The 9,666-nt window shown below is 55.1% G+C and overlaps 2 protein-coding genes across 2 annotated transcripts; one reads left to right on the top strand and one right to left on the bottom strand.

Moving 5' to 3' along the window:
* Positions 1–541: 541 nt before the first annotated feature.
* On the top strand, positions 542–4,931 carry GUITHDRAFT_165783 (hypothetical protein). Its single transcript, XM_005823206.1, has 28 exons — positions 542–590; positions 1,003–1,071; positions 1,119–1,176; positions 1,224–1,301; positions 1,353–1,545; positions 1,593–1,669; positions 1,724–1,772; positions 1,823–1,862; positions 1,917–1,983; positions 2,031–2,090; positions 2,139–2,212; positions 2,260–2,344; positions 2,392–2,442; positions 2,497–2,571; positions 2,620–2,661; positions 2,712–2,785; positions 2,833–2,878; positions 2,926–2,969; positions 3,013–3,208; positions 3,265–3,337; positions 3,384–3,427; positions 3,559–3,662; positions 3,803–3,856; positions 3,912–4,029; positions 4,277–4,369; positions 4,418–4,515; positions 4,567–4,666; positions 4,829–4,931. The coding sequence occupies exons 1-28, from the start codon at positions 553–555 to the stop codon at positions 4,898–4,900; spliced, it is 2,172 nt and encodes a 723-aa protein (XP_005823263.1). The 5' UTR covers positions 542–552; the 3' UTR covers positions 4,901–4,931.
* A 74-nt stretch (positions 4,932–5,005) lies between these two features.
* Positions 5,006–9,348, bottom strand: GUITHDRAFT_145854 (hypothetical protein; the record flags this gene model as incomplete). The annotated part of the gene is made up of 20 exons (XM_005823205.1): positions 5,006–5,134; positions 5,327–5,517; positions 5,856–5,984; positions 6,174–6,294; positions 6,475–6,628; positions 6,680–6,762; positions 6,886–6,970; positions 7,233–7,282; positions 7,516–7,540; positions 7,587–7,651; positions 7,886–7,984; positions 8,083–8,119; positions 8,356–8,445; positions 8,488–8,559; positions 8,613–8,704; positions 8,751–8,796; positions 8,843–8,956; positions 9,007–9,060; positions 9,110–9,156; positions 9,205–9,348. The coding sequence occupies 20 exons, from the start codon at positions 9,346–9,348 to the stop codon at positions 5,006–5,008; spliced, it is 1,827 nt and encodes a 608-aa protein (XP_005823262.1).
* Between the last annotated feature and the right edge of the window lie 318 nt (positions 9,349–9,666).

Below are 9,666 nucleotides of genomic sequence, written 5' to 3'. Positions count from 1 at the left end.
TCCCTCCTCCTCCTCCCTCCCTCCTCCCTCCCTCCCTCCCTCCCTCCCTCCCTCCCTCCCTCCCTCCCTCGTCTGGTCGTTAGATGCATCCCTTCAGTGAGGGTTCTTGGTACCCCCACCCTGAATGTTCTTATTCAAATGACCGGTGATGTACAGATTCACTACCCCCCGATTTACTGCAAATTGGACCCTACCTCAAGGTGCAACTACCCCACGATTTCCCCCATAAACACCCGTGTAAACATCTCGGACCACCCCCTACCTAGTTTACTCCAGTTTCAAGAACCTTCTACCCACCCTTGGTTGAGATAGAAGTACCCCTACCCCTCTATACCCCCTGATTCACTATTACTGATGTTTCGGTCCACCCCTACTTTTCCTCAAAGTACCCCTCCTTTTGACCTGAAAATTTTCCTTCCCCTTCAACTGCGTACCTGAAAACTACCCCTGTACCACCCCTGCAAATATTCATGACCCCTTTGCTGTACCTACACCACCCCCTAGATACATGGCTCCCACCCCCACCCTACGTACGGAACCCCCGCCAGTGCAATGCCGATGGCATGGCGGGGTCTGTCTCGCGGCTCACGGTGAGCGATGGAGGGTTGAACTAGCATCGGTTTCATGTCCATCTCCCGCTGCACTGTGTGTGCGCGCATGTCGTTGTAGCGCATGCTTCTCTGATATGCTGCATGTTGTGTGCTTGTGCACTTGGCCAACCAGCTGCTCTGTGAAAGTGGAATACTCCAGCTCTGTGACGTTTATTTCTCTCCTTGAGTACTTGGCTCTGCTTCCTGTCAGCTGTATTACAGCCCCAAGGCCTATCAGATGAACATCGAGCACTATTGTCATACATTCTTGTGGTGTGTGTTGTATCTTCTGCAAAACAATTCGATGCGACCCGAGTTTCCCTTACATGTCAAGGAGATGTATTCTTCGAATAGAGAGTCCTCACGGGATGTATGCTTCACATATCATTGATGTATTCTGCTGTTGCAACAGCCTTGGGTTGGCGTGCACAAGCTTGGTTGCCTCCGTCATTCTTGTGACAAGCTACCTATCGCCTGGCCGGTTTGCTATTACTTTCCAAGCAGGGTTAGAAATCATCGATGTCACAGGCTGTTGATGCGTTTTCTACTTCGGCACCGCGCATGGCTGTACAAGGAGCATGGAAAGGTTGAATGTGTCTGTTGAGATTTGAGAGGATCGGCTGATTGGAGTAGATTGGAGGGCTGAAAACAAGCTCCAGCATTCAACTCCGACAAAGGCTGTATCTAGGATGCGTATGGATTCTGTGGAAGGTTGTGTCGATCATCTTGTTTATCTTTCTCTTGTCTCACCGCCTGTATCAGTGGATCGCCTTTGAGCGATGGCTTCGGGGGAGGCGACCAAGGAGCCTCTATGCCGTTCAAGACACCCTTCCTCCTCTCCCTGTTCCGAAGCTACGAGACACCTGCCACCGCTTCCTGGACAGCGTAAGGCCCTTGATGTCGTCTGCGGACTGGGAGAGCAGCGCGCAAGTAGTGCTGCAATTCGCGTCGGCCGGTTTGCTGCCTGCTGGGTTCGTCGCTTGTCCTCACGTTGATCGGTAGGCGGTGTCGGTGAGAAGATGCAGCGAGCTCTAGTGAAGCGAGCGCGAGCGTTGGAGGGCATCTCGTCCTGGCTAGAGGTTGATCACAAGGAGGCAGAAGGCAGGAAGGAGCGGGTTGATGGAGTTGCGCAGGAATGGTGGGAGAAGGAGCACTTCCTCAGGTGTCGTCTTCCCCTTCCGGGTACGTTGCCGCCCTCACCTCGAGCATCACGAATGAGCTTGACATCACAGTCTATGGGAACTGGTACGGCCTTGACCGACCTGATTCACCGTGAGCTTCAGTGACGAGCTTGCAAGCTGGTTCGCTGAAATGTAGACTGCTCAGCTCCTGCTCGCAATCCTGGAGGGCTTCCTGGCTGGTATCGGGGGCGATCAGATTCATGCGACACCTGGTGAGACAGGCTCGAGCACAAGTAAGAGGCTGACATGCGCCCGACAGAACCGAGAGAAGCTCGAGCCTCTGCAGATCATGGGTTATGTGCCGTTGTGCATGTGGCAGGTGCCATAAAAGCCTTGAGATGTTTGCATTTGAAACGTGTCATCCCAGTATCGTCGTGTGTTCTTTACCTGCAGGGTACCACGAGAAGGTTGCGATGAATTGTTCACATTCTTGCCGACAAGGTGGTTTCTCCTCGCTTGAGCCTGAGTTGACATGAGCGTTTGCGTAGGAGTGCACACATTGTTATCCTCATCAAGGGACAGATGTACAAGATGAATGTCTTTCACGACGACGGGATCGCTCTCACTGTCCAGGTGATTCTGTGGTTGTTGTGTGCCTTCCGCCCTCATCGCTGCCCCAGGAGCTGCAGGAGAATATCAAGGCGATCATTGAGGACTGCAAACAACTGCAGGTTGGAGGCTGGCAGGATGACGTTGGACCAGCTCGCCTGACGATCATGTTCCAGCCTCACGAGCAAGAGCCGCCCGTCGGCATTCTGACATCAGAGGAGAGGGACACGTGGGCGAGGCTCCGTCTCAAGGTTGGACCAGTAGGAACTTAAGCGCAGGTCGCTGACATCTTTCCGAAGTTGTTCGAGGTAGACCCTGAGAACGAGCGCTCGATGACGATCGTAAGACCAGGTCGCTGCCCTGAAGGGAATCTGTTGATGTTCAGCTGCAGATCGAGACGGCAATGTTTGTTCTCGTCCTGGAAGGCGCGTACGCAACGTCGCTGTCTGAACAAGCGAGGATGACGTGAGAAGAGCGAGGGGATCGCAGGGACGCTGATGACTGCGATGCAGTTTCATCGGCGACGGGCGCAACCGCTGGTTCGACAAGTCGTTCCAGGTCGCCGCATGCTGGAGGATCTGAGGAGACGCTGAAGCTCTTGGCAGTTGATCGTGTACGAGGACGGTTCGGCCGGTGTCAACGTCGAGAGGTCGATGAAGTCTCAGCACGAACCTGCTTCTCACGCCCACCAGGTCCTGGGCTGACGCCCCAGTGGCTTCCCATCTCTTCGGCTTCATGCACGACCACGAGAACGCCGCCTTCAACTTCTCCGTCCCCCACGACGACTGCGCGACAAACTCGGCAGAGCGACAGGGAGGGGCGAAGAAAGTGAAGACGATCCGGTTGAAGTGGAAGCTCTCCTCCGATATCGCCGAGGCGATTGACAAGGTGGGGAACCTGGGCTGTGGCCAGCTGACCTGCAGCTGAGGGTTGTGGACTGGCAGGCGTCGATCAAGTACGAGGAGTTGGTCTCGAAGACAGACCTGCATGTCCTCAACATGCGATACTTTGGGAAAGGTGGAGGAGCCCTAGAGCTCTCAGACGGCTTCTGACTCTTGACAAGGTTTCATTAAGAAGTGCGAGATGTCTCCGGATGCCTTCGTGCAGGAACTGCTCCTCCTCCTCTCCTTCCTCCTCCTCTTCACCGTCCCATCTTCCTTCCCTTCTTTCTCTTTTCCTCCCTCCTCTTCGCCCTGACCTCACCCATCCCCTCTGCATGTGAGTTATCGATGACGCAGATGGCTCTTCAACTTGCCTACTACCGCCTGCACGGCTGCATCACGCTGAGCACAGAGACTGCTCACACCCGCCAGTTCTTCCACGGGCGAACGGAAGTCGTAAGGTAGGCTTGACCTGCGTGATCTCCTTCCTGCCCCTGCCTCCCGCCCTCCCTCTCTTCCTCCGCTCAACGTCCTCACAGCCTTCCTTGATATCTTCTTCCTCCCTCCTTCTCTCCTCCACTCCTCACTTCGTCTGACGCAGGACCGTCTCGAGCGACTCGGTTGCGTTCGTCAAGTCCATGGCACACCTGGATCGGTGAGGAGGAGGAGGAGGAGGAGGCTCCTTCCCCCAGTGCTCATGCCGCTTGTAGCTCCGCAGCAGAGACGAAGCTGCACCTGCTGAGAAGGGCATGCGTGACGCAAGTCGAGCGAGTGAAGGATGCAATGAACGGGAATGGAGTGGATAAGCATCTCTTCGGACTGAAGATGGTCCGTCTTCCTCCTCCTCCTCCTCCTCCTCTCCCTCCTTCTCTAGCTCCTCTTCTTCTCCTGCTCCCACCTCTTCTTCTCCTGCTCCCACCTCTCTGCTTAATCTCCAGCTCATTCACTGTGGCAATGGTTTCCTTCCGTTCCTCCCATCTTTTGCCTACCCTTCACTTTTCTGCTTTCCTCTCCTTCCTCCGCTCCATCTCGTTGCTTCTTCAGTCGCTCGTTCTCTCCTTGACTCCCACAGCAGATGGCGAAGGAGCTCGGGGTGTCATGTGCGGAGCTGGAGGACGAAGCTTTCACGCTCCCTGTCAAGCTCTGGACGAGTCAGGCGCCCGCACAGGTGTGGAAGGTGGATCCCAGCTGGGGAGGAGCTGACGAATGAGGTCAGCGAGGGCCCAGCGGGGGGTTCGGGCCGGTTGCAGAGGACGGGTATGCGGTGTCATACCTTGTCAACGAGGACAACATCTACTTCCATGTCTGCTACAGGTGGGGGGAGGGTCCAGCTGAGGTCCAGCTCTTGACATGCATGCCATGCAGGAGAGGGGAGAGCTCGGCGGTCGAGGAGCTGGAGGAGGAGAGCCCAGCAAGCTCACAAGCGTTTGCAGCTGCCATCGAGAAAGCGCTGCTAGAGATGAGTGTATGGCTTGCTCTCTCTCCCCCCCCTCCTGCCCCCCTCTCCTTCCTCGCTCCGCTCCTCCCTTCTCCTTGCCCTCCATTTCTTCCTGCTCCTTTTCCTCTCGTCCTCCCTCCTCTTGCCGCCGTCCTCCCTCCTTCCTGCTCTTCCCTGAGACCGGCACAGGTTCTCTGTACGAAGAAGGCGCAAACAGCGCAGACCAACTCGGTGTCAACGTTAGACTGGACCAACTGCTGAGCTTTGTAATAAAGGTTGTCATATTGTCTTGAGGCAGCAGCGCCGCTGGTTCACTTTAGTCTACATCTGGTGCCTCCCTGCCCTCCAGCTCGGGTGCAGCTGGACTTAGATGAAGCTGACAGCAGGAGCGTCGGGGCTACATCGGGGGGTGAAGTTAGACTGCTGGTCTCTGTTTAGGTCGGGGAAGTTCCCGTCCTTCTGCCTCGCGTACGCTGGAGCCTCTCCCATAGGCCGCTGTCGGGCAAGAGTCAGCTGGAAAGGAGGCGAAGGGGAGGGGAGAACGAGGAAGAAGTGGTGGTGGTGGTGGTGGTGGTGGCAAGGGGAAGGTGGAGGTGAGCAGCAGCAGCAGTCTCTGGTGCTGGTGGTGGTGTCGGTGGTGGTGCAGGAGGAGGACGAGGACGAGGACGAGGACGAGGAAGGGAGTACCGGGATAGCCTTAAGGTCGACCTCGTGCTTGATCTTGAGAGCCCGAGGGTCGTGCTCATCCCGGAGGAGGTCGGAGGTGCTGACGTCACCGGAGAGGTTGTAGGGGATGCGGTAGAGGCTGACAGCCTTCTCGGTGGCTGGAAGGGGAATGAACATCCTCTTCTGCCGGGGCCCGCCCCTCCCTCGAGGTCCTGGAGAAAGATGAGATGTGGGAAAGTGACGGGGTGGAGGAGAGAGAGAAGAGCGGATCAGGAGGAGGAGGAGGATCAGAATCAGGATCAGGATCGGAGAGGAGGGAGAGGAGAGGAGCAGGAGAGGAAAGGAGGAAGGAGGAGTAGGAGAGGAAGACAAGAAGGGGAAGAGGGAGGAGGCGGGGGAGGCAGGAGAAGAGGAAGAGAGAAGGGAAGGAGGAGGAGGGGAGGAGGAGGGAGGCGATAGGGATGGGGGGATAGAGAGGGGAGGCAGCAGGAGCAGAGATCAGGGGGGATTGGGGGGTGTCAGTGGGTTATCAAGACGGAGAGGAGAGGACCGATGGGGTCGAGGTAGATCTTGGTGAGCTCTCCTCCACTCTTGCGGTTCATCTCGAACTCCAACTTCGCCTTTCTCTGATGTGCTCGATGCTGTTCCCTCGTCACCCAATCCATGTCCACGAACGAGGCTGGCAGGAGGAAGCGTGAGATCAGGGCGAGGAGGAGGATGGGAACAAGGACGTGAGGGAGAAGACGAAAACGAGGAGGAGGAGGAGGAGGAGGAGGAGGAGGAGTGAGAGGAAGAGGAGGAGAAGACGAGGAGGAGAAAAAGACGAGGAGGCAGAGACGGAAGAGAGTGAAGGAGGAGTGAGGCGAACCTGACGAGAGGAAACCGGAGGTGCTGTGATCATTGAGTGCGGTCTTGACTTTGGGCTTGGAGGGTTTGGTCTTCACCTTCTTGCTCTCCTGCTGCACTTGAGCCTTCTTGAAGTTGATGAGCTGCACGAGGAGGTGAAGTCAGTGGAAACTGCGAGAGGAAGACGCGAAAGCAAAAATAGTTGAGGTGGAAGGGGGAAAGAGAGGAAGCAGGAGGAGGAGGAGGAGGAGGAGCAGCAGCAGCAGCAGCAGCAGCAGCAGCATAACGAAGGGCAAGGAGGCAGCAGGAGAGAGAAGAGGTACCTGAAGCTCCTCCATCTCTTTCAGCAGTCTCATCATCTGCTTCGCCTTGAGAGCCCTCCACCATGCTTGAATCCTCATGATCGATCGCTGCACAAGCTCCTCGTGCCTCCTCTCCTCCCTCAGCTCCTGCGCCCTCCTCCTGTCTTTCATGCCCCTGCCCCGACCGCATCAGTCACCTCCTCCTCCCATGAATGCACAGGGAGACCTGAAGAGCGACTGCACTTTGATTGATGCTTGCTCCCTCTCGCTGTGTATCCTCTGCGTCTTCTTCTTCCTCTCCGTTCGAGACTGCATGCGATCCGGAGTGAGGAAAGAAAGAACCCTCGTTCTCCGTCTTCCTCCCTCCCTCTCCCTCTCCCTCTCCCTCTCCCTCTCCCTCTCCCTCTCCCTCTCCCTCTCCCTCTCCCTCACCATCATCCCTCGGAACCTTGACTGGATCGCTACTGCTGCCTCCTCCAGCCTCTGCTCGTAGACCGTCGACTTGCGCTGCTTCACGCTGAGAAAAGAATCATCGAGACTGAAGACATGGAGAAGAGGCTCGCGGTGACGAGGAGTGGAAAAGGCAAGAGACAATACTAGATAGAGAAAAAGAACGAGGATGACAACGAAAGAGACGAGGAAGGGAAGAGGAAGAGGAAGAGGAAGAGGAAGAGGAAGAGGAAGAGGAGGACGTGAAGGAGGAGAAGGAGGAGGACGAGGAGGTGGACGAGGGCGAGGGCGATGGCGAGGAGGAAAACGGTTGGGAGGGTTTCACTTACATGAGTCGATCTCGAGCTCCGCGGAATATTCTTTGGATGTTGACAACAGCCTTGAAGACCATTAGAGATCGAGAGGGGAAGGAAAGACGGGGAGGAGAGAGGAGGTAGCAGCGTTTGATGATGATGATGATGAGGAGGAGGAGGAGGAGGAGGAGGAGGAGGATGAGCAAGAGGAGAAGGAGGAGGAGGAGGAGGAGGGGGGGGGTGCGGGGCGACGTCGGGGAATTGGGGTGGGGCTTGGTTGAAGAACCCAATTGCAAGGTATTCAAACTTTTCTTCTTACCTTGTCGTAGACTTCGCTGTCATACCTGAACCGAAAAATCAGAAGATGGACGAGGAGGAGGGAGCAAATACCTGGAAGTGACCAGGCGAGTAAGAGCCTCTTGATGAGCCTTCAACTTCGAGAAGTCTCCTTCAGCCTATTGTGATGGATTACAAGCAGAAGGTCGTTTTCATGTGACATCATGACACAGGCATGCTTCAGATTACAAGTGCACTTGGAAGTCTTATTGTATCGTCCAGGTCGTTATCGTGGTCGTAGTTGTCGTTGTCATCATCATCATCATCATCATATCCATCATCATCATCATCATCTCCATCGTCTTCATCATCATCATCACCACCACTACCACCACCATCTCAAAATGCTTCACCTCTTCAAGACTGAGCGTATGATCATGTTCATCCATAATCAGCAATTCAACCCTGTGCCTTGCTTCGAGCAGTCTGTGTCTCGTTTCCTCACGTTTGATCTGGCAACATGTCAATAACATCTGCGATGCCTCCTGACACACGGTTGTACTTGAATCTCATGAATCTTTGACGCGATTCTTGTCACAGTTGCAGATACTTGAACCAGCTCGGCCAACTCTTCGTCTTGCTGATTACTGAAAGCAAGAATTTGAGAGAGCAGATCTGAGAGATGTTTTGATCTTTTACAGTAATGGGTTGTTCTTCCTTGCTTCCATCTCCGCTAACTTGGTCTCCCTGCGGATGGCAATTACAAGACCATCAATCCAAGACCAGGCCTGATGTTTATGATCGCGCAATTTGATGATGGTGATGATGAAGGAGAAGGAGAAGGAGAGCGAGACAGGGCAAGGGACATGAGCTAAATATTCACCTGTGTCTTGCGATTGCAGCAACGATATCGGACCTTCTCTGACTCTCTTCTTTCAGTCTTTCCTCATACCTTGTAACTGAGTAAGAATTGCTGTACGAAACATCTCACATCGAGCAAGGGGATCGAGCTTACAATCTTTGAGTCTCTTCGCGCAGTCTCTCAGCCTGCTGTCTCTTCTCCAATATCATCTCCCGCTTCCGCCGCCTTCCATCAAAAATCAACTGCCCACTAGATCTCCTCCTCCTCCTCCTCCTCACTGTTCTTCCGCGGCACGCAACCTCTGCGAATCAAGGTGCTGCAGAGCCTTCTCCCTCTTCATCGTCAGCTCGGCCTGTCGCCTCTTCTCCGCCTACAAGACTCGCTCAGGTGCCGCTCCCATCAGTCGCTCTCTTCACCTCCCGCTCCGCCTCCTCCATCTCCTTCTGTCTTAGTCTCTGCAACCTGCATGGCAGTGACAAGCTGATGATCGAGCTTGAGAGCACTTCACCTTGCAAACTCGATCTCCTTCTTCCGCTGGTCGTCCTGCGCCTTCATCTCTTCTTCCCTCTTCTTCATCTCCTTCTCTGCTTCAGCTTTCGCCTTCAACTGCTCTTGTCTTTTCCTGTCATTGTCCTTCATTTTGAGACAAGAAATATCCAACGGCAAGCTCACCTCTCAAGCATCTCTTTATGTCTCTGCCTTGCTACGGCCTCTCTTTCTCTCTCCCTGCAAATCATCCGGTTCACAACAAAGGATGGCTCTTTGTTGCAAGGACCTGATGGCCTTCTTCCTTCTCTCTTCCAGCATCGCGTCGTTCTTGGGCTGTTGTCAAAACGTTCAGCTCAAGGGCATGGCATGTTTAGACACCACCTCCCATGTCGCATCTCCCCCGAACCCTCTCGCCATGGAAGCGCTTTCATCATAATCGAGCGTGCTGCTGGGCGCAGAGCTCCTTCTAGAACTTTCCTGGGGCGGGCGAGGCGTGAAGCCTCCGCGGTCGTTGTAGGACGGCATGTTGGAATCAAGAGGGGGGGTGGGAGGGATATAGGAGTCTCCTGATGGAGCGGGAGAGGGAGCTGAAGTCGCAAGTGTGTACTGTTCCTGCCCTCTCCGGTAAGAGACGTCTTGCGCTGAGTCCCATGAGTTCGGCGCAGAAGTTTGATGTGATCCCCATGCATTGTGAGGAGGACGAGGCGTGAGGGAAACTTGCGATCCACCAGGAGGAGGAGGAGGAGGATTTCTGTCATGGCCGCTCCGTCCCTGCCCTCCATGAAGCGCAAGCATGGCGGCTGTGGGTGTAGGGGTGGGGTGGGGTGATCCCGACAAATCAGA

This window comes from Guillardia theta, assembly GCF_000315625.1.
Source record: "Guillardia theta CCMP2712 unplaced genomic scaffold GUITHscaffold_112, whole genome shotgun sequence".
Classification (NCBI taxonomy): domain Eukaryota; class Cryptophyceae; order Pyrenomonadales; family Geminigeraceae; genus Guillardia; species Guillardia theta.
This window is presented reverse-complemented; position numbering and strand designations above follow the sequence as displayed.

Bases quoted from the DNA above. Each gene is read 5' to 3' on its own strand.
- GUITHDRAFT_165783 (XM_005823206.1), top strand. From the start codon at position 553: ATGCCGATGGCATGGCGGGGTCTGTCTCGCGGCTCACG. The intron at 591-1,002 runs GTGAGCGATGGA...CTGTTGCAACAG, and splicing joins GGTCTGTCTCGCGGCTCACG to CCTTGGGTTGGCGTGCACAA. The intron at 3,663-3,802 runs GTAGGCTTGACC...CGTCTGACGCAG, and splicing joins GGGCGAACGGAAGTCGTAAG to GACCGTCTCGAGCGACTCGG.